The 26,888-nt window shown below is 50.5% G+C and overlaps 1 protein-coding gene across 1 annotated transcript in view; it reads right to left on the bottom strand.

Annotated features, from left to right (window-relative positions):
* ttv (exostosin glycosyltransferase 1 ttv) overlaps nucleotides 1-26,888 on the bottom strand; it is a 164,024-nt gene that overhangs the window by 28,601 nt on the left and 108,535 nt on the right. The window contains exons 2-3 of the mRNA XM_089556601.1: nucleotides 15,578-15,779; nucleotides 13,828-13,947 (exon numbers count right to left, since the gene is read on the bottom strand). Of these exons, the coding sequence (XP_089412727.1) occupies nucleotides 13,828-13,947; nucleotides 15,578-15,779 (322 nt within the window). The remainder of the gene's footprint in view (nucleotides 1-13,827; nucleotides 13,948-15,577; nucleotides 15,780-26,888) is intronic.

Here is a 26,888-nt window from a genome sequence, read left to right on the forward strand (position 1 = left end):
AGCGGGAGTCACTATAGTCAGGTACAACTCAAGAACGAAGCGACTTTTCCCCGACAAAGGAACACCCCTTCCAGCCAATGGCGTCGGCCGATTCTCACGACCCTGCTAGGGTGACAATGCAGGGAGGGGACTATCCCCTTTCATCTGCCACTCCCTGCATTGTCACGCTATAGCAGGCTCACGAGAATCGGCCCACGCCATTGGCTGGAAGGAGGTCATTTGAAAGGGAAAAATCCGCTTCGTTCTTGAGTTGTGTCCGACAATAGCAACCTTGGCTGTTGCGTTTAACGCTGCCTCCTCTGTTGCTCTCACTCAAACGCAATCGCACTGAGGCCGTTTCCCACACCGAAGAGACTCCTTCGAGTCTTCTCTGCTTCCTCAGCCTTCCTTCCTCTTCCACAACGGTTGCTCCACGCGCCCCAGATCGCTATACTACACGTGGCGCTCTTCCTTTATTATTTTTTTTTGCGCGGGAAAAGCGCCTAGCGCAACTGGCGCAAAAACGAGAAAAGCTGGCGTTTACCGCACTCGATGCCTCCGCGCCAATTTGTACACGCCACTTACACGGAGCCGACCGGCAGCCATTCTTTACCCCCTTCGGCACAGCCGACTATAGAGGAAGCAGTTTGTCTCGGGACCCGAGACAAACTATCCCGGCGCGCCACGGAGCCGAGGTCTCTGTCCAAGAAGCCCCGGCCACAAACAAGAGACAACCAAGGGAGAAAGGGGAGGGAGGGACCCACACAAAATGACCCCTGTCCAGACCCGATGCCAACCCTTTTTCCAACAACAACCGTATGGCCTCTTTATAGACCGTTTTGCTGTCCTGTTGTCCTCCGAGGCAGTATGGCGGTGAGCGTTCAATGCCTGGCTGGTTGTTTTCCGCGCACGCACGCGCGCTCGCGCTCGGCGTGTTATTAATAGAGGCGATACGCTTCTGGCGAACACAGTACGACGGCCGAATCAATCCCACCGCCCGCCGCCGCCGCCGCCTTCTTCCGATCGACCCACAACATCGATAGGTACACAAGACCGACCGAACCCAATGCCACGGAGACGATTGAGGGAAAGCTATAGAGAGAACGGGGAAGGGGGGAGTGTCTGGCCGGCTATAACCTGCATCAGGATCCGACCCCATTACACGAAGTAAAGGAGGAGGAGAAACGCTCGCTTGTACCGGTACACACACAACCGCACGTCTACCAGCAGAAGCCTCGCGCTTGGTGGCGGTGTTATCGACCGTCGCTACCGTACCCTTTTTCCCAAATGGGGAAAGTTCAATAATCGCGCGGGAAAAGAGACGACGGAAAACGGCACGACTTATCGGAAACGCAGCGTCGTGTAGCAGAACGCGGATCACTTATGCGCTGTCTTTTCTTTATCCGTCTTTTTTTTTAGCCAGTTTCCTCCGCTTACGTCGACTCTCGCTGCGCATAACTGGGAGCCGCGCGCGGTGTGTGCGCGTTCGGAGTCAGCGTTTCCTAAGCGGACAGGGAAAGCACGTAAGAAAAAGAAAAAAAACAAATAAAAGTCGGTGTTGCGGGCTGAATCTCCGGTAGCGGTCGGAAGGGTACCGTTGGCAAAAACCAAACGGGGCGGATAGGCAGTGGAGAAAGAGTGTGCAGCTCGAACATTTGACGAATAGCTCCCCCCCCCCCCCCGCGCCCCAAACAAACAAAAGAAGCAGAAATAAGTGCAATTGTGCAATGCCAGCTCTGGCTGGCGTGCCCCCGGTAGACGCATCGCCTAAAGTGATGGAGAGAGAGAGAGAGCGACTTCTGAGTGGAAGGGGAGCTGCTGGCGATAAGCAAAACGCTTCGTTCGCAGCCAGCGTACACACCCAGAGTAAAAGAGCAATAATACAAGCCAACAACAAGTCAAAACAAACTCACTCGCCGATACCGGGCGAAGCGGAGGAAAAGCTATACGAAACGACGACGCCGACGACGGAGCAGCGAAATCGGCGGCCCGCCATGTCAAGGCAAAAGCGAGCGGAGCTCTGCGAAGCGTTCGCCAACTGGGGCCACCCGTTATATCGAAGTACCGCGAGAAACGAAACAAACAAACGAAACGAAAATATACGGGCCGAAACAATAGGAGAGGAGGGTGCACGACGCGGCAAGCGAGAGACAACAATCGACGTCGCTGCTGGAAGAGGAGGAAGAGGTGAGGAGGAGGAGGATGTGACGGCGCCGAAGAAAAAGTGCTTTTTCCGCTCGACCCAGCTGCCGCGTGTCCCCCCCCCCCCCTCACCCCTTTCACCCTACCTCTTTCCTCCCTCCAATTCCACACACAAACACGCACGCACACATGGCGTTTGTTTTCCTCTATCCCCCCCCTCCCCCTCCCTGGGTTGCTTCTCGGGGTAGCAGCTGGGCGCCCGTCAAAGCTCGCCGCCGCGAGCGAATGCCGCCGAGACGAGACGCGAACAAGCAGCACAGCCTTCTTGACTGCTGCAACTGGCCCAGATGGATGGAGAGAGAGAGAAAAAAAGTGTCCCTCGCGTGCCGGCATCAGGCACACGCTCTCCAACTATACGTCTCACCGGGGGAAAAAAAAGTGAAGAAATAACCGTGCAGCACGCTGGAAGGCACACGCAAACCTGGTGTCAAGTCGATAAAATATTCTACACAGTTCACGAAGCTTTTAAGAGCGCTTTTTTCCTTCAACCCAAATGGCCGACGGCCGGGGTGGTCAATCACGACGATGGAAGAGGCGTACACTGTAACGCTCGAGCCAAGTAGATTCGTGATTTCCGACACTCGATTCTTCTCGGCGCTCTCCCAAACTCCCTCTGTCGGCGCTTTTTCACACGCTGCACGCAACTAACGAGACTAGAGCACGGTGCAGCGCCGGGGCCCCGGATGCTGCGGTTACGAATGGCGAGAAACGAAACAAAACGCGAGCGCGGCTCGCGGAGACAACACTCGTTGACTTACGTGCAGCAGCGCGCGGAGCGGTGCCCTAACAAACACATACACGGCTGCGATAGTGAGGAAAAAGTATGGGGGGGGGGGGGGGGGGATGGGGAGGTCGGAGCACTTTGTTCTCTGCCAGCCAGCCACCGAGCAACGCGCAGGAACAAGATCGTCGTCCTCGCTCGTCGTCGTGGGTCTCTGTGTTTCGCGAGAAAGAACAAAAAACGCACCCTGTGCTGCCCGCACGCTTAGGGACAGCAGCTGCCGCGCCAGTGTGTTGCTGCTTCTGCTATGTCTCTTCCCTTTCTTTGCTTTTTTCCCCAATTCAGACCAACGGCGTCGAGGGACAAAAGGATAGGAAAAAAACTGCCACGGAACAACGCTGGGGAAGAAGGGCGAAACGAATAGGGAAACTTTTTCTTCCCTATACGTGTTCGCTGGCGCTCGGGGACGACTTACGACGGCGCATATGCTTCGCAAACATCACAATAAAAATGCAGCGAGAAGGGAAGCAACCGGAGGACGTTTCGGCCTCTCCGAGTTGAAGTGGCAGCGTTGAGCCGCTGCTTCCCGAATAACCCATCCAAATAACTTCTCATCGGCTCCGACAGGTGAACAGAGGTATTCCTACAGCCAGTTATCATTCTACCGAAAGAAATGGAACAAAATGGGAGTCGTAAAGAAACACAAAGAAGAAGCAGAAATAGCAAACAAAGCGCACATATCTTGAGGATTCAGTGTGTGTCCGTTCAACCTCTACCGCCAAGCCTAACCACCACCACGCTACGAAAGAGAAAAAGAAAAAAAAAAGAGTAGAGAGGGAAGTGATGTCTGCTCCGCGACGCTCGTAAATATACGACGCGCGTGGAGCGTCATCCGGCCAGGTCTCTTTCTTTTTCTGTTTTGGTGCCGATTCGCGGTTGTCGCCCCGACTGCAGCGGCGGTTCGTCTGTCGTCGTCGTACCCTTTTCCGCGGGGCCTCTTTCCCTCTCTCACCTTGTTACGACGAGGCGGCTACACAACGTACACTACACGTCGCGGGAGAAGCCGAAATCACGGCGGTGACAGCCCGCCGCCGATGTACGCACACAAAAGAGAGAACAACAAGACGAAAAAGAAGAAGGAAAAAGAAGGGGGAAAGTGACGGCGACTACGACGACCGTGTGTGGCACCTCGTTTTTGCCGACGCGAGAAGCGCGGAGAAAGGGAGGAACCGGCAGATCTCGCCAAGGCAGCTGCCAGCCAGCACCGCTGGTTCTTCGGCGCGGAACTCTCCACGACAACAACAGCTAATTTCGGCTGGTTGGTATATATATATATATAATAATAAACGATAAAAAGGAGACGGGCTGCGATAGTTTACAACTAAAAGCTAAAAGAAAAAAATGCCCAGGCTTAGCTTGGCTAAGCCAAGAATGCGTTGCATATTGTGCGGTCTTTTTGCGCGAGGTATTGCTTGGCGGCACTCGATTTTCTCAACAGCTTTTCCTCCGTGACGTATGGATGGATGGATAGGAGCGCCCCTTTGAAACGGGGCTGTTGCAACCGCCACCATGCTCAGCCGTCCTTTTTTCCCGCCTTTTTTTTATTTTTATTTTTTCCTTTCCTTTTTTTCTTTTTTACGTGGTTTGGTGACTTAACGTCACCAGTTTGGTGGCTGCCCGGCCGCGCCCAAGGGCTGAACTGAGTGATTGCAATATACTACGCATAAAAAAAAAATTCTCTGCCTCTCCCGTAAACGAGAGTAGAGTAAGCATGAAATGTTTACGGGCCTAATGTCATCTCGGTGGACACCCGAACCGCACCGTAAAGGAAGGGAGGAACGCCACCACCCGTTCGGCGCGATGCCTTGCCCTTTGAACGCAGCGCTTCTCCCCCGGGCCCCTGTGCGCCTGCGCGGCTTTGCTTCGATGCGCGAAGCCCCTAAGAGATCACGTATGACAGCGAAGTGTAACGTGGGATTTATGTGCTTTTTGCACGCGTTATTAGAAATCGGAAATTATAATTCCGTGCATTATCAAACCCACAGCTCCACTGATATCTTGATAAACATTGAGAAGGCACTGGCAGCAGTTATTTTTTGTCTCGTTTGGAGACCAACCGGCGCTTGCATGCCGGTCGCGTAGGAGGGCTTAGAGAGTCTCGTTAAATCTCGTCTCGTACGGTGCCCGGATGTTCTCGTTTCAGAGCCCGGATGAGTGGATTTCAGTGCCCGGATGATGGCTCTCGGTCTCGGCGTGACGTCACCACACTGCCGACAACGGGAGCTAAAAGCATTTCATGCTTAAAACAGGCAACAATCAGTACCCATGACTTGCAGGGTGCTCTATTACTCAGCTCAAGTTAGATATAACTCAAGAAAGAAGCGGCTTTTCCCCGTCTCAAAGGACCCCATTCCAGCCAATGGCGTCGGCCGATTCTCGTGACCCTGCTAGCGTCACAATGCAGGGAGTGGCAGGTGAAATGGGATAGTCTCCTCCAAGCATGGTCAGGGATAGTCACCTCCATGCATTGTAGCGCGAAGGCATTGTCACGCTAGCAGGGTCACGAGTATCGGCCGACGCCATTGGCTGGAATGGGGTTACTTTGACAGGGAAAAGCCGCTGCGCTCTTGAGTTGTGTCCAACTATAATTGTAGCTAGTTTACGTAACGATATCAACGTTTTATTGTTGAGCCCTTCACTACCAGAGTCGCTTTAGGATGTTAAACCACCCTAAACTAGACTAAAGTAACCTATTTTAATGTTACATCCTATTAAACACGTCACGTCTCGCGACAACTTTTTTGTTCATGTAATTAAGGCACTAACAACAGATAACCTCCTTCGCGATGTAACACTGTGTAGCGGTCACGAATGTGGGCGGAGTTTAACTGCAGACTCGCCTCCGAAATAGACTTTATTTGCGCACGAAGACTGCACTAGACAGCGAGGAAAATTGGCGTGAATAGCGCAGAAAAAAAATATCTGCCTCTCCCGAAACCGAGAGCAGAGTAAGCATGAAATGTTTACGGGCCTAACACATTGGTTATAGATGGTACTAGTCAAAATCTTGAAATGGGTCTAGTGTTCAACACCCCACACCACACCACGCTCTTCTTGTTGCGTCGAAGCGATCGCCTGCAATAGTGCGGGCTTAGGTAGGCAGCCGCGAACCGTGGCGGCCTGGTCGCTTTCGGGAGCGTTGTCGGCAGGGGCGAGCAGTTTTCTGCTGTGGCGTATCACTCGCAAAGCGATCGCTTTCCGCAAGATGCTTCCTACCTCTCCTTTCATCAGGCTCCATTGCTCGGCTTAAGCAGCTGTGACGGTGGCGGCATCGAAATCCAGGACGATGCAGAAGCGTACGCGGACACGACGAGACGCAGGCCTGACAAGAATGTATATGCAGCGCGTTAGAATAGTCCGCGAGCGTGTAGATATCTGCCTGCCAAAGGGGGCAACGTCAGGAGCTGAAGGCCCAGCGGTAGGTCTTTTACATGCGTGAGTGTGGGACCGCGGCGCCATCCTTGGGGACGGCGCGGAAGCAGTTTTTCCGCCCAAAGCCCTTCTCGCCCTGGAGCTCCCCTCTTGCTCTAAGCGGCCCTCTCTCAAAGCCCCTAACAGATCACGTACGAGTCTCGTTAAATCTCGTACGGTGCCCGGATGCTCTCGTTTCAGCTCCCGGATGTGTGGAATTCAGTGCCCGGATGTTGGCTCTCGGTCTCGGCGTGACGTCACCACACTGCCGACAACGGGAGCTAAAAGCATTTCATGCTTAAAAAAAAAAAGACTCGGTGAGGAGAGCGAATCAGCATATCGCACCCATAAATCAAGGTTTTCAGCCCGACCTGAGGAGTCCCAGAGCACGCGGCGCTTGCAGGAAAAAGGAATATAACTTTCTTTAAATAGTAACGCATGGATTGCCAGCTAAATTAAAAAAAAAAAACTCTCTTCCAACGTCAACGAAACTCCTTTTTTATTGTAATGAACCTACATATCATTAATTTTCTATTCTAACGAACCAACCTGTATTGCTTCCCGCAGGAACATATGCCCCTGATTTAGAAACACCGAACGCAACAAAAAAAAATGGTAGAACCAACAATACAGTTCCTACTTAAAGACGGTCTAATATGTATACAAACTAAAGAGAAATAACCACCTACTCCGACTAAACGAATCACTTCGGACTACAAGCAAGAAAAATCGAAAGAGCAAGCTTGAACGAAAGTTCCGACGCGGTAGTCAAGGCACTGGACTCGTTAATTTAAAAAAAAAAAGGTTTATGGGGAAATTTAACGTCCCAAAGCGACTCAGACTATGAGGGACACCGTAGTGAAAGGCTCCGGAAATTTAGGCCACCTGGGGTGCTTTAACGTGCACTGACATCGCACAGTACACGGGCCTCTAGAATTTCACCTCCATCGAAATTCGATCGGCGCGGCCTGGATCGAAACCGCGTTTTTTGTGTCAGCAGCCGAGGGCGCCATACCCACTGAGCCATCGCGGCGGTGCTAATTTAAAAAAGAAAGAAGAAAGACACGAAGGAGTAGGACTCACGCGTTAACCACAACCCGAAATCGACAAGGAACTTTCAACCTATACTAGAAGATCAATCACGCAACAGTGCGCTACGAAACGCCGCAGAAAAAACCCGCAAAAAGTAACGGCGAAATAAGCAAAAAAAACAGGCGCCTCCAGCATTCGGCCGCTCGCGACAGCTTGTATGTGTCGCGTCTATCTGCAGTTTTATTGTCGTGGCCCCTAAACGAGCGGTGAGATAAAAGCAGAATCGATCGGCGTAGCAACGAGGGTCGCGTAGCTGCTTATCATCGAGACCCCCCCGCACCCCTTCCTCCTTTTATTTTATTTTTGTTTCCACTACACGTACCGCAGCGAATCGAAGAAATCCATAACGACCGTCCCACTCTGCGTCGCGTAATCGTTCCCATTCATGATTGAAAAGCTCGCGTCGGTCCCACGGGGTACCGGGAACGCATTGACGGCGAACAAAGCAACGTAGTAATAACAACCGCGGTCGAATAAATGTCGTATACAGGCCGTATACCCAACGACGTTCCTGCTTCGTTAGAGAAACCGAGCGCCGAAGCGGTACACCTGCTCGACCCGTAACTTGCGCAGTCGTAACGCTGACGAGCTTCCTTACTTAATACGGGGGCGATCATTCAATGCCGGCTCCTAGATAGAGGAGGCAAGGTCAATTGAAATAGGTCGCGAAGCCGGAGCTCGAATGCGGTCCAGAACCAAGTGCTAGCGACATCAAATTAGTGGAACTAAACCGCCGAAGTGAAACGAGTGGACAGACACGACTAGAAGAGGATAATAATTAGGACATATTTTGTGTTTCAAAAGCATGCAAAAACAATTGCAGTGCTTCCTTTTTAAAATGTTTTAGTTGTGTGCATCTTGTTAGAAAGTATAGCGCTTGCTTTGTAAAAATTTTTATGACAGCGTTCGCTCAGAGCAGCGGCAATGGCAGCGGGACGATGCCAAGGTTGACGGTGCTCTGATGGCATACCCTTGTCATATCTTTTGACCATTCTGCTTGCTTTTGTTTGAAACTCGATTCTGCTAGCCCTACTTTTTCCTCGTTGCTTGTTGCTCGAGTTCGTGGTGTGCATCGTTCGTGTACAGTTTCCGCTTTTCCCTTTTGCCAGCGCTTCTGTGTAGTTTCGTTCGGTTGGGTGCGGTTCTGTCGCTTTTGCCCCAAAAGGGCATCGTCTGTGGCCATGGGGCCCCAGTAGGCAAAAAATGAGGTGTGGCAGTAACATAAATAACTGCGCATGTTGCCACATTACAGCCCTGACATTCAGCGCGACACCTGAGGCGAGGACGAAGGAAAAAGGCACAACGAGAACTGACTACCTAAAAATAGCGTAGGTGGTCGGCACTCGTCCTGTCTTCTTTCTTCGTTCTCGCGTCGGGTGTCGCGCTGAAGCGTCGCGGCGTTCAGCAGTTTATTTTTCCCGCCAAGCAGCACGTGACGCTGACGTCACGAATATGACGTCACTAAAACGCGCGAATTGGACGTCGCGTTTTTGTTTTAATTATGACGTCACTTTTTAGTTGTCCACGCATTTCGAAGATGGCGCTGGCTGCGCACCATAAGCCGCCATGTTTTGAACGTATGGGCTTCTGTGCAGCCTACGCTACCATAGTACATCTACCTTGGAGAAGGCGTGGTCAATATTTTGGTGACGAATGAACTCTGGTCGAGAAAAATGGAGGATAAAAATTGTATGATTACTAATGCGAGAGCACTACATGGCTCTCTCGCGTCAGCAAAAAGTGTCCGCAATTTTGTCCGCCCGATTACGTTGTTCTCTGAAGATTATAAATGTGTGAAAGTGTGATTGTGATGGTGTGTGACAAAATGTTTCCGTTGGAAAAAAATTAGGTTGATGAGTTGTAGCGAGTTAATTAAATGCGTCAAAATAGCCATGGACGTCGATATAGTACGTGGACGTCAGAACAACCGCGGGCATCGATATAGTATGCGGACGATTTCCTTTCGCATTGCTCCAATGCGGGTCACCGCAGTGATCTCCAAGTTTTTGACATGACCCTATAAATTCTCATTACGCTTTCGCATACACGCATTTCCGATTCCCCCCCCCCCCCCCCCCAAAAAAAAAAAAAAAGTTTTGTTCGCTAACGTGGGGCCAATTAACAGCAGATAGGTGTAAATCGTGAGGCCCTTTAGGATACCAGCTGGTCGTCAGTGTGTTTATCTTTGAAGAATGTGTTGGCACGTATCCTTTGCGAGGAATGGCTCGCAGCCACTTGTTTCGACGCTCGCTAGCTCTTCTTGGAAGACGGAAAACACTGGCATTGGGGCCGCCAGGGTAATCTGCCCGGCACAAAGGCACCCAGCAATGGCCTGACATTTTGGTTAAGAAAGAAACAACATTACATTCCTTACAGTGCTAGCTTTCACAATCAAATCGCTTTTAAAAATGCAGTGAGAAAAAAAATTCTTAAACGGCGTAGATATAAAGCAGATACCGAAATAGCACGCCCAGCGGTTGCGTCAAGAACACCAGCGGCGAAACCCCCGCAAGCGCGTTTAAGAGAAGCTAGAGCGTTATTATTATTAGTATTATTACTCTGAGAAATAGGAATTATTCAGGGATTGGAATGCATGAAGCTTGTAAGTAAAGCCTTTCAAATTTTCCGACGCTGGCATTTAAAAACAGTGACGTAATGCCTGACTGAAGACGTGCAGGCTTCTCCTTGAGCTTTGATGTTATGTGAAGAAGCCCGCTCGATAGGTCATGCACTTCCGGTCAGTTCGCTCATCCATTTCCGAGCTTCCTCGAACTCCGCCAAGCAACGATCGGAGGGCTTTCAATTCCGATGGTGCTTCGTTTTTTCTTCTGCGCAAGCGTTCCCGTCTAGGAAATGTACCGCACTATCTACATAAAGTCAGTGTGCGCCCCACGCCCCCATCTAGCGCTGTGCATTGCAGACAAGCCTGAATGTCACCATGGCTTTAATCGGCAATTACGTCACCGTTCCAAATGCTAGCACAAAAAGAATTCTCGCGCTTCCCCTGCAAGTTTCGCACTTTCGATCCCTTTGAGCTCGTCGAATCGCAAAACTGTCTCACCTGCACTTCATGTCTCTTTAATAGCGAAAGCAAGCGATGGACTCGTTTACAAAATGCCTTGTTTAGTTAGTTTGGTAGTTAGTTAGATAGTCAGTTAGTCAGTTTTAGTTAGTTAGGCAAACGAGAAGAGGGTCTCAACGTGCGGGTGCTTGATACGTAGAGAACACACGGTGTTGCCTGTAGAAATCGCTTGTAGGCAATTACCATCGTACAGCGTCACCCAAATGAAAAGGTCTTTAAACCACCTGCCACTAGCTACCCGCCGTAAGCACTTCCGCATCGGCCTATTCCATAAGATTTTCTACTCTAATTTCCAACTTCGCTCTCGATGGATTCAACCGGCACCGTTCATTTCTCACCGTCGTGATCATCAACAAAAGGTCACAGTGCCTCATTGTAACACAGTGACATGTGCACAATCCTATTTTCCGCTAACCTCTAAAGAATGGAATTCTCTACCCGCATCATTAACTAGCATCACTGATACAACTCAATTTAGAAGAATACTCACCAGTGTGATCACATAATGATCGCTTTTGTATTCTATTGAAGTGTTGTGTTCTCCACCTACTAGTATTGTTCTTAAACTATTTTAGTAATCTGTTCCTAGTTAACTTTGCTCACTTCTTTTTATCTTGCCTCAGTTGTTCTATAGTTTTGTATGAATTGTGCTTTGTTTACTTTTTTCTTGTTATCAACTGCCCTTCCCCTCTGAAATGTACTTTGTACCCTGAGGGTATCACAAATAAATAAATAAATAAATAAATAAATAAATAAATCAATAAATAAAAAGAAGCTGCATTCCTTCTTTAAAAACGGGCTAGCTCACAAAAAAAAAAGAAAGCCGTACGACTGTATACTTCGGCGGAAATTGTCCCGTCAGACTGAAAAACCGACCGCAAAAATGCGTCTCTAAAAAATACGCGAACCTCGAAAAAGAAAAAAAAAAACAACATCCGCGGCTGCCTCTTTTTTGGGCCACGGCCGAAGCACTACAACCAACGACAAACCTGTCGTCCGCGACCCCGGAGTTCCGACCGCAGGCCACACGAGTCGCCAAGGGCGGAGAGGGGGGGGGGGGGGATTGTCGACACACAAAACTTACTAGACGACCGTGCGTTCGGTGCATATGGGCTCGAAAATTGCTCCCTCGCAACACGGCGATAAATGGAAATCAAAAAAAAAAAAAAAAAAACGGCGAGCGGGCGGTGGCGCGCGGGACACGTGTGATCCTAACGACAGACCTAAAAGTACCGCGCTATAGATGCGACGCCAGCGCGAGATGCGCGCCGACTGCGAGCTCGGTGTGTGCGTGTAACATCAAAAGCGATCCCGACAAAACTCTCCGGTCAGAGAAGCGCGTACCACACAGAGTGCGCGCCGCCGTCTCTCATCGTCTCGCTTCCCTTTCTAGCTTTGTTTCGCATCGCTTCCGTCGTCCACGCGCGCTTTCTGGTTCGTTCAAAGCCCCGGCTCGCCCGCGCGGGCGACCCAAAACGCCGCGTCGCTCGCCGAGCAAAAACGCCGAACGTGCTCGGACTCGGTGGGTGGCACGTATATAGGGGGCCAATTTGCCGAATGAAGCAGCAGCAGCAGCAGCTCGCTTGATATCGACGCCTTCCATCCCACTGGCGTGCTCTCTTGGTTCGTTTGTTTGTTTCGGCGTTACTGCGAGGCAGGTTAAAGGGGGGGGGGGTGGCATTTATGACGAGTAGGCAGCTAGCGCAGGACGGACGTGTGTGCTATAGCATATATCCGCCGGACTGAATGCATAGGGACGTTTTTTGTTTTTGTTTTACTCTGAACGTGCCCCTCAAGCTCAGTTCGGGAACAGAAAAATAAGCACCACAACAAAAAGAAACGCAAGTAAGGAAAGGAGGATGTTGCACTGACTACAATGCAACCCTCCTCCCCTGCGTTCTGAGTACGTTCTGACGTGGCAAGCAAGCTATTGCGTTAGCTTGCCGGCGCGCTCGCTAAAAATTGCAACAGGGGTTTGGTTTATAGACTGACCATAAGCACTGTCTCTGGACTGCCTAAAGAAAATTTTGTAAGGACATGTGCGCGCGTGCGGCTGGGAGGAAAGGTGGGGAAACTATACGAAAGGATGAGGAGACCGCCGATGTCGTTATTGCGTCACTAGACGAGGTGAACACCCGAAAGAGAGGCAGCTATGTAGTATATACAGGCTGGTAAGAGGTGCAGAAATGACACGGTAGGCTGCACAAAAAAAAAAAAAAAAAGAATGGAGAAGACATTTAAGCTCCACCTTAATGGCATGACGAGTTAGCTTTAGTGGGTGTACGCCCATATAATGCCCCGCCTAACCGAGCCATACGACAATGGCTGGGTGGTATAGGGGCGCATGTACGACTCGGAATGCAAGGCTACGCTGCAGGGTTCGATTCCCCTCAGCCTCCCATCTGATCTGAGAAGCTCGAGTTGGCAGCTACTCCCAAATCGGCCGTGTCACGTGACGTCGTACAGGCCTACGACCAATCTGTGCCCGCCCATTGTCAGCTTCCAGCTACCAGCTGCCAGAGCCATGCTGGTGATTATCCGATACGCCGACAACGCCGACGCCGTATTTTCTGGAGAACGGGGCCTGTGACGCTATCGCGTTAAAAAAATTAATGCCCGTGTGTGAACGTTCCGCCAACAGGGCGACAACAGGGGACCCGCGGTCCATGCAAATAAAGGACACGCACGATAAGGGTGCACCGTTTCGGCCCTCAAGACAAGCGTGTCGAGCACTGTATGTACTAATACACACATCGGCACGCAGACACGCCGGTTATACACTTATACAGACGTGGCGAGTAAATACTTCCCTTATAAAAATGGTCTATCAACAGTCTGTAGACTTCTTATAGACTCTATTGCCTTCCTATAGATATTTCTTTTTGTCTATTGATAGCATATAAACTGGCTTCCCTTATAAAAATGGTCTATCGAAAGTCTATAGAATTCCTATAGACTCTCTTCCCTTCCTGTAGATATTTATTTTTGTCTATTCATAGTCTACAGATAAAAGTATTAAAAGTGGGTGACCATAAATCTATAGATTGTCTATAGACTCTCTACAGCATCTATTTCCTATAGACTTCTCTAGGATTTGTCTACAGACTTTACAGACAGCAGTCTATTAACAGTCTATAGACAATCTAAATTTTTTTTCGTGAGCGTCGTGTGTCACGCGGTCGCTTTGAAAGAATGGTATGCCCCAGCCAAGGCCGTACGCACGGCGCAAGAGAAGCGTAGTGTATATATACACACAGTATACGAGCACATATACACATACCTGGAGCACGGTGAGCACGATCTTGTCGACGGACGAGAAGTACGTCTCCCACAGCAGCTGGCTCCGCTGGCGCATGGCGTGCACGCGGCGGCGGGGCATCGAGCGGAGCGTGTCCGGAACCTGCAGTCGGGCACGCCATCAACAAAGCGGAAGAAGGGGCCCGCCGCTGCTGCTGCTCTATGTGCGCACACTCCGCTTATATATGCTTCCACTGCGGCTATAGCGCGCAACGTTGCCGAAGCCACGGCGCGCCACTTTTCTCGCAATCATCGCGGAAAGAGAGGAAAGCAAAATACGGAAGAGGAAAAGAAGAGAGAGAAAGAAACTATCAAAACGGAAAGAAAAAAAAACAGGAAACGTTAATAGAAACGGAGCTGGAATAGAAGTGACAATAATGGAAAGACATCATAATAATTTTGACAAGCTACACGCATGTATACCCTGTATACCCTTATTACAAATCTACCCCACCTTGGGGAGTTTCCCCTAAACATTTGACCAACACAGTTCCCACTTCGAGTTATTGATCAATTCGCTCTCGCCCTACCATAAGCTAGTCGTCCCGGATAGCTTAATTGGTAGAGCGACTACTCCGGTGAAGCGGTGCATGGCCACGGGTTCGAACCCCGGACCAGGACGAATTTTTCCTTAACTACGAAGTTTCTGAGAAAGCTGTATAGCTTTCCTTTGTAGCCGTATGGCTGCGCTCGGGTGGATGTCAATGAGTAATTACTCCCTTATTACAAATCTACTTCACCTTGGGGGTTTCCCCTAAACATTTGACCAGCATGTACACCCTCCGTGAAAAGTCTTCAGGCCGCAGCGTTCAATTGCCGCGAAATGAATGTCCCGAGAATCCTATTCGTAGAGGATCATTCAAAGCACAAGTCAAGAAAAAAAAGCGTCTCTATCACGAGAAGAAATCTTCTGCTAGCGTTTCAGGGCCCTTTGGTTTTTAATGGTGCCCTGATGGCTACACTATACCACACAATTTCCTGTTTTCTAACTAGTTTCCTCTCGGTGTATAATATCCCAAAGTTATTCTCAAATTTGGTATCATCTACAGCAGAAGCAGCCTGATACGTCCACTGCAGGGCAAAAGCCTCTCCCATGTCTCTCCAATTAGCCCTGTCCTTCGCCTGTTGCGGCCACCGTATTCCCGCAAACTTCTTAATCTCATCCGCCAACCTAACCTTCTGCCAACCCCTGCTGCACTAGCCATCTCTTGGAATCCACTCTGTAACTCTTAAGGACCAGCGGTTATCTTGCCTTCGCATTACATGCCCTGCCCAAGCCCACTTCTTCCTCTTGATTTCAACTAGGATGTCATTAACCCGCGTTTGTTCCCTCACCCACTACTCCCGCTTCCGGTCTCTTAACGTTACACCTATATAATTTTTCTTTCCGCAGCTTGCTGCGTTGCCCTTAACTTAAGCTGAACTCTCTTCGTTGGCATCTACGTGTTCTGCCCCATAGGTGAGTACCGGTAAGAAACAACCGTTGTATACTTTTCTCTTGGGGGATTTTGGTATTAACCAAAGAAATAACCAAATATTCGCAAACTTGTACAGAAGGTTTGGTCCCTCTCATATTTCTCACGACAGTACAGTCGCGACAACTTCCCGGACCTGCACTTTCCGCTGCCTGTATACTGTCTCAGAGGGAAGCTTCTTCGCAATTTCTGCACGGCGTTGAGAAAACCACGAGCATCAGCAGTGGGTGCGCAGCATACACACGTAAGTAAGTATACCTGTAGCAGCAGCCTCTCGTCGGCGCGCAGAGCGGCCCCTTCCCAGCGCAGCGCCTCGCCGAAGGGCAGCTCCCAGCCGTTGGCCAGCAGCACGGGCACGCAGCCCGCCTGCAGGGACTCCAGGAAGCGGAAGGAGCCCAGGCGACGGCCACGGGGAACCAGGCAGAAGGTGGCGTTCTCCATCAGGGAGCCGTAGTCGTACCTGCAACAGAAGAAATACTAACACTCAACCACAATAAAACACTTTCACACAGTCCACTTTCCGAACCAACGAAGCAAACATTCAAACAGCTGCGTCAATTGCGAGATTCTGTTCCCACCGTAAGCATGATTTGATTTTGATTTGATTTGATTTATCGGGGTTTAACGTCCCAAAGCGACTCAGGCTATGAGGGACGCCGTAGTGGAGGGTTCCGGAAATTTCGACCACCTGGGGTTCTTTAACGTGAGCTGATATCGCACAGTACACGGGCCTCTACCATTTCCCCTCCATCGAAATTCAGCCACCGCGGACGGGATCGTACCCACGTCTTTCAGGCCAGCAGCGGAGTGCCGTAACCACTGAGCCACCGCGGCGGGTCACACCGTAAGCTTCTTAGCCAGACACCCCATCCTGAAATCTCGTGGTCGTCGTTCGCCTGAAATGACGACGTCTTCACGTAACAAAGTGATCCCTTGGACCACCGAATCCCTTATATGTGACAAAGACCTCCTTAGACATCCTTGGCCCCAAGAAGTGTGTGAACATCACCATTGTGAACTCCTCTCTGGGTTGCCCTTTCTTGAACTATCGAGTTCTTTAGCGCCGCCATCGGTACTGCACCCAATACACCCTCGCCGTTCAGAGTAGGTTATTTCTTGGCACTCCGTAGGCTGCTGCGCCACGGGCGACAGTTATAAATTGTTCGCAGTATTAGAGACATTTAGCATAGTCCATATCGCTCCCGCTTACCGCGCGCGCTGACAGGTCCCGACGCGGGCAGCCGTCGGTCACCTGGCGCCCCCAAGGCTATCGCGCATGCGCACTGATGACACCACCTACGCGGTAGCAGCGCGCGCTATGCTAAAAGTCTCTATGTCTCTGAGGCCGGCCAACCACTGTTCCACTACCTGAAGGCACCGCGCTAGCGCGTAGGTGGTGACTGTCTCCGACAGGCGCGCCCTTTCCCGTACACCACTGTGGGGTAGCCAAACCAAAACCGTTCAGGGTGACCGTTCTGTCTCCCTCGCACCACACCTTTCTTGCTCCGTGGCCCGAACTCCAGCGACAGTCTTACTGCCACAAGCGTTTACGTAGTTCTCGAATGAATCAGCCTATCAGCGACCAGCGGTCTGACGAGAAGCGCCCCCTGGAAATGGCTGGTGAAAAACCCTCGCAGCTGTATGCGTTACTACAGCGAGCTGTCACCTCTCCACCACACCCTCCGTTTTCTCTCTCTCTCTCTCTTCATTCCCTAACAGAAAATAAACTTTAATAAAGCGATCTCCAAAGGAATAGAAGGACGAACTATTTAAGAGACTAAAACGCTAAACGCCGCCCGTTACACTTTCTCCCTTTCTCTAAGTCATGTCCGGTGTCCTCGCCGTATATCCGGACATCTATAATAGCGGAAGGGGAACGCCGGGCACCTTTCAGGCTCAGGAAAGAGGCTGCCTAAGCGTAATAGCTACGCGTGCCGTCAACTTTGAAACTACAGCACGCGACCGGCACTAACGACACACACACAAAAAATGAAAAAACAAGATTAAAAGAAGCCACATCAAATGATTCACTACGGACGAGACAGTTTAATTAAGGTTTCGCACGAGCCTCCCACCGCCCCTCCCCCCCCTCCCCCACCACTAGCCTAAATAGTTTCTCCGCGCAATTTATACCTATCTTTTCCATGCAGAGAAAAAACATGCGCGGAAAATTTGGGCGCGGACGGCGTTGCTATAAGACGCGCTATATACGGGTCCGGGGGGGATATCGCGCGCCCGTTTTTCGTGAAAACACTGTCACGCTTTTCTTTATGCTTCCCCCCACACTTCTTATTTCCTTCTTTCACGACAAAAACACTGCTCGCACGACCGAAGCGCCCGAAAGAAATAATTAATAGTGCGCTCGTAACACGTCAGGACGCATATACGGCCATACGCTGCGCGTATACGCGTGCCCGGCGCCATGCAAGCCCCCCCCCCCCCCCCCCCCCCTTCCTTTTCCTCAGACGTGAGGCCCCACAGGCAGTCCAGCCGTCTTTTACGTGTAGTAGCCCGACTCGGGGAGGGGCGGATGGAGGATGGAAGGCAGTTTACAGTGTTTCAGTAAAGAATGAAAAAATGTATAAAAGAAAGGAAAAAAGAAAAGTAGTTGGAAAGGGGAAAAATGCAGGAAAATGTGTGCCTGAAGAAAACAAAAAGGGAAGAAAAAGAAAGAGAGAAGGGCCGAAAGAAAGCAAGGGAAAAGGAAGTTGAAAAGAAAGCCGAGGAAAGGGAATAAAAGAAGGAAGGAAGAAAAGATGGGAAGGAAAAGAAAGAGAACAGAGGGGGAATCAAGATACAAGACGGGAAAAGGAACAAAGGAAAGAAGGATGGAAAGGAAGGAAAAGGGAAGAATTGTAACAATGAGTGAAAAAAAGGAAGAGTAAAAAACAGAGTAAAGAAAGGAGGGAAGAAGAGAAGGAAAAAAAGGATTTAAGAAACGAAAGAGAAAGAAAAGGGGAAGGAACTGCGCGGACTCTACGCCGCTGGTGTTCGGTATACGTTTCCCACAATAGTTAAAAATAAGGCGACGAAAAAAAAGTGACAAAGAAACCACACGCAGTAACAACGAAGCGCGTCTCGCGTGCCGGGTTTCGTCTCGGTGGAAAGAGCAAAACTAATTGGATGCGCGCTAAGGAGGACGGCTGTCCATCCCTTCCGACTTCCTTTTTCCTCCCTTTGTAAAGTTCGAGTCGCGAAAAAAAGGGCGTCACTACACAGCTTCGGGGAAAGTTCCGGGCCGAGAAAAAAGGAAGAGGCGTAGCAGAATAGAGCCCGAGAGCAGCGCGTTTCAAGTTCGCACATAATTCGGACTTCAGAGAAGAAAAGGCCGAGCGCAACCGCGAAGCCGAGAAGGAATTCGGGAAAAAATGGGGAAGAATGGGGAGAGCGGACCCCGCAGCGCCAACCAAAGTGGCCCGCTGCGCACGAACGCACAGAGCGAAACTAATTTCGCGCTGTCCGTGCGCAGCTATACAGCCACCACCGCCACGAAATGCGAGCATAACCGAGTTAGGGAGAAAAAAAGGGGGAAACAAGCTAGGGAAAACGGGAAGAAACATCCCCAAACGTAAACTTCGTTTCTTTGAAAGGAAACCTTTTCTCCGCGCGTCTCGCGGTTCGCGCCGCAAAAGCCACCCGCCCGGGGGCACGGAACGGCGCGTGCGCACTGAACTGCGCGTTATTTTTGGTCTGCTTTCGCGCGGGGGCGTGTGGTTTTCCGTTCTGCTTGCGATTAGGCGACGCTGATGAATAACAGACTCGCGAAAGCCCTCGCGCTTCAAAGGAGGCGGAAAAGAAAGAAAGAGTAAAGAAGAAAGGAAGAGAAAGGTACGAAACGCGATTCGAAAAGACAGCGGCGAACTTTCCCCACGAAAGCGGGGAAGAAGATGTAATACCGAAGGACGCGGCCAAGTAACTGGCAGTGGTTTAACGCTTTGCAACGATGTTTTCTTTATATTTTCTCTCTCTCTCTCTCGTTCATTCTGCCTCTCCAAGTTTCGCGCGAAGCGATGGACGGTGGGCACGCAACCGCGGGACCACTGGGCCACAGAGATCGGGGCGCACTCCTCGAATACGATTCTCTTTTTCTGACTTCAAGCGCGGCGAGAGAGAGAGAAAGTAAGGGCATCAATTCCCCAGAGGCTTTCCCTAATACTATAGTGCTTTTTGCGCAACATCTCCACTCCGGGAAACCGAGTGTAAAGCCAAGCCCACCACTTAGTAAATGAAGACCTTTCACTGTAACTACCGACTCGCTCGAACCACGACCCCGATGGTACACACAGGACAGCAGTGTGATGGAAAAAGGAGCAAACGTGGTTAAATTTACCTGGTTACAGAAAAAAAAAGCATTACCAACAGTTTAGTCTCTACAACAAACAAAGCGTCCCTGAAGCACTTCTGTCGTGAAGTGCGCTACAGCCAGATAACATGAAAATGATAAAAATGAGCGAAGTAAAACGATGATGGGAACATTTTTCTTCCTAGCTGGCAGTACCACACAGACGGAAATGATTACATTTCGTTAACGAATCTAAACGAAACTAATAGCAAAGTATACTTGCTCGCAATGATCAGTGCAGTCAGTCAACTGTCCTCGGTGAGCACTGAAACTCCACTGGACGTCCTCAAGATCTCAGACGTCCTCAGGACGTCTCAGACGTCCTTAGGACCTCTCAGACGTCCTTAGGACCTCTCAGACGTCCCCAGGACGTCCAAGGGAGTTCACGTGCCCAGGGCCATAATGAGCGGCGCCGCTGTGGTTTGAACAACGACAAGCCCACCCCTGTGCTCTCGCCGTTGATCGCTGATACACAACTGCACGGCGCGGTGGGAGAAGGCTTCGCTGTCCCCGCGAAGGCAGGCAAGGACGATCGTTATCGCACGAATCGACTGCGCCGTTCTTCGCAACACAACGAGCCCATGAGTAATGTGAGCGCGGCGTCCAATCAACACATCGGATGCCATCAGCTACCCCCCTTCCACTCATTCTGACCAAAAGGGCAGAGATACCCGGACGATCGGTATTAGGCCGGCGAGTTAACGAACTGCAACGTATATAGCCAGGCACGCAGCTAGCAGAGCTCGAAGGGCGTTCTGAACCGGCAACGCGCTAATAGGATGAAGCGAATTATCGGAGGACGACGGAGTGGGAGAGGAGGAAAGGTATTAGGAGGTCTGCAGCCAGTCAGGAGGAGAGCCGTGGAAGCGGCCGCAGCTATTCGGGACAGGACCGCCGCGGGAATAGGCGATCTATAACTCCGACGAGCAAGGAACGGAGAAAAAAAAAAGAAAAACAAACAGAGGCCACTTTTGTGTGTATACCTCCAGGCATAGGTCGAAACCGGTGACGCAAGGCGGCTGTCCTATTATGCAATGACAGAAATTATCAATTCGCAAGCATGAGATGATGATGTTGACGCCGGAAGTGTCCGCAAAATGTGTCGCCGGAAGTTGGTCCCCTGTGACGTCACTGGGGACCTCGTTCACCAATTCTGATAGCGATATTGATAGTTGGTGATAATGATAGCGATAATGACAGTTGGTGATATCGATTATGACGATGATAGCGATAGTGACAGTCTGTGCTATCCATGATGATGACAGTGGTGACGTTAGTATTGATAATAGTAATGATGATGATAGCGATAGCAAAACTTCGTGGGTTCGAGTCCTGCAGAGGTCGTGGGAAGTGAAAAAGGGAGGGAGAAAGAGGAAAGAGAAAGGCTTTTGCATTTCCGCTCTTAAACAGACTTAAGCGCAATCCTGTAATTTTTCTTTCTGTATACCACAAGACGAGCGGTGCTTGTAAAAAGACGAAGAACCACAATATGGCACACAGTTGCGTGTACTTGTATAGAACTGTAAACGAGAGCGACACGCGTTATGAACCTCTTCGTGCGTGCGCTTTCTATCGCACAGACAGTCTTGCTCCCTTCGACGACTTTCGCGCAAATGAAGGAACACGTTATCCGCAGTCCGGATACTCACGACGCAAGGCGATTGAATGATTTAACGAAAAGCCGGTGGAGGGTGTTAAAGGCAAGTAAGACCAACTTAAGCCCTAAGAGGATTAGTGGAGGCAAAAGATACGACGCACCACACCCTGATACCAGGCGAGAAAAAAATATATATATTACAAAAAGAGATCCAATAATCAGCACGAATCTTGGCTATAAGCCAGCACCACCGTTCAGAGTGGTGGCGCTATATAACACTCTAAACACGAATACGCTTACATGGGAGTCAAAATTGAGTAAGCTGTCATCTAGCAAACTCCCTCGTATAAAAGGGAGTTGAACACCTAGAGTACAGTTTACTCCCTTTTTACCCCTTTCTGCTTAGAGTGTATTGTTTATCGACGGCCGGGAGACGACATTTTGGGTCACAAAGATTGCGCACCGACCTTTGGCGTAGACCCGGAACTCCTGTCATTGAGTAGTATTGCGCAGTCTCCTGTACAGTCATGACAGAACTGGCTCTTCTGGGACGACAGCCCGGTAATACTATAGAAAATCGTGCAGTTACAACAGGGCAATGGGGAATGCTTGGCGTACATCAGGACTAACTTTACCGCCAACTTTGACTGAACGGGCTTTGCCACGGTCGCACACACAAGCGATGACTTGTACACCAGCGACATACCACAGTAGAAAAAAAAAATCCAAGAAATGTCCCTGTCTTCACAACATATTTTTTTGCGACGTTTCTGACCGAAAACTTGCAGTGACAGCAGAAATTTTTGCAGTTACAACAGAATTTCGTGCAGTTACTATACAGAGAAGTACTACAGAGCTACGAAATACAGCAAAGTACTACAGAAATAACACCGGCACTACAGGAAAACTACAAAACGACTGAAAAATCTGTCGTTACGACAAAACTACGAAACATCGTTGTATTTTTGACGTGGCTCTGTCGTTTTTTTTTTCGACCAGAACGACACAATAAATGAGCCGTTACGACAGAAACGACGGGGAATTTTCGTCGTATGTGTAGTGGGACCAACACCTGGCCTTCGTTTGTGACCGAGCAAAAGCGGACAGGCTTGCACGTACACGGCCCAGTATAACAGGGCCACCCATACTACAAGGCCCACACAGACGCAAAGCGCGCAGCAAGTGGACCGAGCACAGGGGGACAAGCCGGCGCGCAACACGGCCCGGAGGTTCGTTAGCTAACGAAGCAACGCGGCGACGCGCGAGAGCAGCCTTCGGCGGTGCGCCAGCCGGCGTGCTTCTCCGCTCGAGCGAGCACATCGATCCGACCGCCGCTGGCGGGTGGAATTAAGACGCAGCCGCCAAACTTGAGGGGGGGGGGGGGGGGGGGGGAGCTCAGCCGCGGCTCTCGAAAGCCAGAGGGAAGGAGGGCCTACCACGCTCTCCCCCGTCTCCGCCAAACTTAAAATCGTGCAGCGCTCAAGAAGCGATAGAGATGGTGCCGCTTGTAACGGCTCTTGCAGGATCAGACAGGCTGAGAAAACATCACCGTTGGGAGAAATTTAAGGCGAAAGCCTTTAAAGAGATGTAATCCAGGGTTTGACCGAATCCCGTCTGGTCAGGTAGTGGCATAGTAGAATGTAAACTTGGGTCACTGACCACATCAAAAAGGGGGTTAGTGGAAGTTTCACTTGCCGGTTATTATGACGCTAGTTGCCGGTTATTCATTGTGAACAAGAAACCCGTAGCGGTTCCGAAACGTCAACTAACCCCCTTTTTGACGTGGTCAGTAACCCAAGTTTACATCTTTTAAAGAGATACTGAAGCAAAATCTTAAAACTGAACAAAAATGGCTGAAACTAGATTCACGGAATGTGATTAACACCGAAATCTAGTCGTCACTTAGCATATTTTTCAGCGGATGGTTTTATTTTCGATGTTTCATGAGCGCGTGCCAAGCTCTCCCGGCCGGCGCGAGGTGAAGACCGTGGTGTCATGACACCCTCGTCCGACAGGCAACCGGTCGCGTCACGCGCGATGTCGCAGTGCAGTTTGGGTAGACCAAGCGATAAGGCCCCCAATCTCCGACGCAAAACTGGCAAAACTCGCGAGTAGCGATGGCAGTCGTGCTCCTGTGGGAACAGTGGGGGCGCGGACGTTCTGACGTCTAGTCGCCGCTTCCACAGGCGGCCGCCAGGTGCAACGATACGGCAATAAATCGCGAAAAATAAACGTGCGATCCACCGTTTTTATCTAAAATGCTTGTCGCATTTATCAATTTTAGCAGTCAAGCTCTTGTTTACATGTAAAAGAGCAGCTCCGAAAGTTTGGTTCAGTATCCCTTTAATGGCTCATATACTGTCGGCCGAAATTCTGTCGCACTAAAGCTTTCAATCAAACTGATGACGTCATCGACGGTTCCTACTGCGCACGCGCTTGGCGCCTGACAACTTCGAGCCACACGTGATGGAATTCAGCGAAAGTAGATCAGCAGAATGATTCAGCCAAATGCATCAGTAGAATGATAATAATAATTCGCTACAGAAGCGTACGTAGTCTGTCATTCGCAAACAGCGTGCAATCAGCAACAGAGGCAGTCAAATCGGCGCGAAAAGGGTTTCGCCTCGTGCACTTTAGATCGTCAAAGTGCCCCCCCCCCCCCCCTCTAATTTTATCGAAAGCCGGCACTCGGAGCTAGAAGGAGCGTTCCTTTCCATATTTCGCTGCGCTGTCCCCAATATAATTAGTACAGACATCCAATTTTATTATATGCTTTCTCCTTTAAAATGATGCGTTATACAATAGAACGCATGGCTCCCCACGTGGTATTCGCTTATGACATCTAAATAATTTTTAACTGAATTTCATATGTTTCGCCGAACGATGGCTGCGACGTGCAGTTGAACTTTAGGTGACGTGAGGCACGGGAAAACCAATAAAAACGCTGATACGTATATTTAACTCGCTACAGCACTTAAATCAGCCTGCTTCAAGAGCTAGAATGACAACAAACGACGAGTAGGCAGTTACATTGCCGTTTTTTTTTTTTTTTTTTGTGCCTTGTTGACGATCGAGGGCGTCCACTGCTTTCGTCATTTGTGAGGTCAAAGTTTCCGCTTTGAAATCGCTAACATCACTCCAGAACAATGGTCCTAGATGGATGTTTATTCCCAATATGGTTTCAACTGAAGCTGGACAAGTCACGGGATGGAACTGAGACCACAGTTAAAATGCAACATCGTAACAATTCGTTTTTGTTCGTTCGAGTAATTAACGGATGCGCTCCACTTTGATTTATAATTCTAGTCAACATGATTACCTAGAAAAGCACTGCGAAGCAATTTATACCTCTAAAACGAAGTGGAAACATCATTCTAAAGCTTGACGAGACCAGAAACTCGTGCAGCAATATGTATTGCCAGTCTGCGTACACTCTACACCCGAATACGCCTATGTGGGAGTAAAAAAAGGAGTAAACTGCCCTCTAGAGCACTGCCTTTTTACTCCTTTCTGTAAAAGGACCTTTAACCTCGACCACCAGAGTGGCAAGAATCAACCCGTCTAGACGGCGCGCCAAAATCGGATGGCGCCTGAAGCGACGCACAGAGGCACGAACGAAACCCAATGACGAGCAACGCATCGAACAGGGCATCGCGAAACGCACTCTCCTCAAGTCACACTGCGGCGAAGCTAGGAAACAATGGCGGGCTATCCTATTCCTCGGGGCCGACGAACCTATCGACGAGCCCCCCCCCCCCCCCCTTTACTTTTCATTTTTTGTTTGTTCAAACCCGGAGCCCTCGCACGACAAACGAGCTAGCAAGCTAGCAACAAAGCGAGAACGGTGTTTTTTGTGAGAGCCGGCCTTTCACCGCCTCCTCTCCCCTTCGTCTTGAATTCGAGCGGTAAAGTACACCACCCTCTCTACCCTCCAGACGCGACTGAGGTGAGACAGACCCGCTCCTCCTCGCCATAACGACAAGGGCGCATGCATTCGGCCGGAGGGGTTGCGCGAGTCAACTGGCGGCGCGCCGGTCACGTGACGAAACGGGTCATCGTCGTCGTCGGGAAGGGGAGGGGGGAGAAGGGATCGCTGACGTCAGACACAACGCCACCCGCTCACTCCCCGTCTGGGTGCAAAACGTTTTCAATGCATTCGCCCCCCAGAGGGTCGTTCCAATTTCTTCAACGTCCGGCGGTGGAACGACAGAGAGCTGGGGCCAACTGGGCGCACAGCAGAAAGGCTAGGGGATCGTTGAACTGCCACCCAGAAAAGGCACGACGAGGAGACCTGCTCGCCGTGCTTGGTGTTGAATTAAAGACGAGCCTCTGAAGGGAAATTAAAACGGCCCGGCTTCATCTCTCCGTGCAGAGGAAGGTGGGGATCGACCTTAGCAGACCGAGTCCCCTGACCGAAGGGGTCCTATTTTTCTCACCTATTTTCCCTTACCCCAAAGAACTTACCCACAAAACAAACTTTCTCCCTCTCTCTTTGCTAAGCCAACAACGAAGAAGATGATAGTGATAAGAGGGCGACTTTAATGGCGCAGGGCAAGCTCGGCCAGGAAGTCTCATGGCCAACACCTTTTGGTCTGCCCGACAAAATTTCTCCACGCATTTCACCCCAGAGAAAGCCAGGCAACATCGAAAAACCGCTGGATACCCCGTCGGCAGTGGGTACTCGAACATCTTATCTCCGCCGCTGCGGTATACTAATCCTACCCCACTGCACACAACTGACGAGGCAAGAGCAGAAACACCTCCGGTCGCACGTCGAAGCAAGCGTCAAGCCTCCGGGATCAACGTCGGATATACGTCCGCGAACCCCGTACTATCTGCGAGATGGAGATCGAAGACCACGAAGACGCAGCGAAGGATGAACCCAGCTCCCACCGAGTAGCCGGGGAAGAACTGGATAGTCAGCTAGCGTCGTCCTAACGCCACCGAGGCGCAGAGCTCGGCGCGTTAGCTGTTCGGGGGCACTTGTCAGGTCCGTTCGGTGCACGCTGCATCGCGCACGTCCTCCGGCGAATCGGACGGTAGACTTTGCGGGCGGAGAAGGATCAGACGGACCGGAAGAAAAGCAAAATCTCCCGCACGCGCCCTGTAGGGAAGCCCATTTACAAAACCCAGCCAGAAACATCGCAGGCGACTGCTGCGCCACCAACAGCAGCGACACTGCCGCAGATATAAGACTACTGAGGCGGCACTAGGCATTTCAAAGCTGCGGCCTAGATGAAAGCCAGGGCTTAGTGCCAAATAAGACCGACGAAATAACAAAAAACGGCCAATCCACCGACCCGCCGCGGTGGCTCAGTGGTTAAGGAGCTCGTCTACCGGGCCGGAGTACCCGGGTTCGAACCCGACCGCGGCCGCCGCATTTAGATGGAGGCTGACCACAAAAGGCCCCCGTGTGCTGTGCGATGTCAGTGCACGTTAATGAACCCCAGGTGGTAAAAATTATTCCGGAGCCCTCCACTACGGCACCTCTTTGTTTCTTTCTTCTTTCACACCCACCTTCCTATCTTCCCTTACCTTACCTTACGGCGTGACCGAGGGTACACCATCGTCTGAAATCTGGGTGCGACATTAGCGCGTTTACTAGTATGCTAGCTACACTTACGATCGCT

The sequence above is a fragment of the Amblyomma mixtum genome, chromosome 8 (assembly GCF_055824585.1).
Source record: "Amblyomma mixtum isolate Tamu chromosome 8, ASM5582458v1, whole genome shotgun sequence".
In the NCBI taxonomy this organism is placed as follows: Eukaryota; Metazoa; Arthropoda; class Arachnida; order Ixodida; family Ixodidae; genus Amblyomma; species Amblyomma mixtum.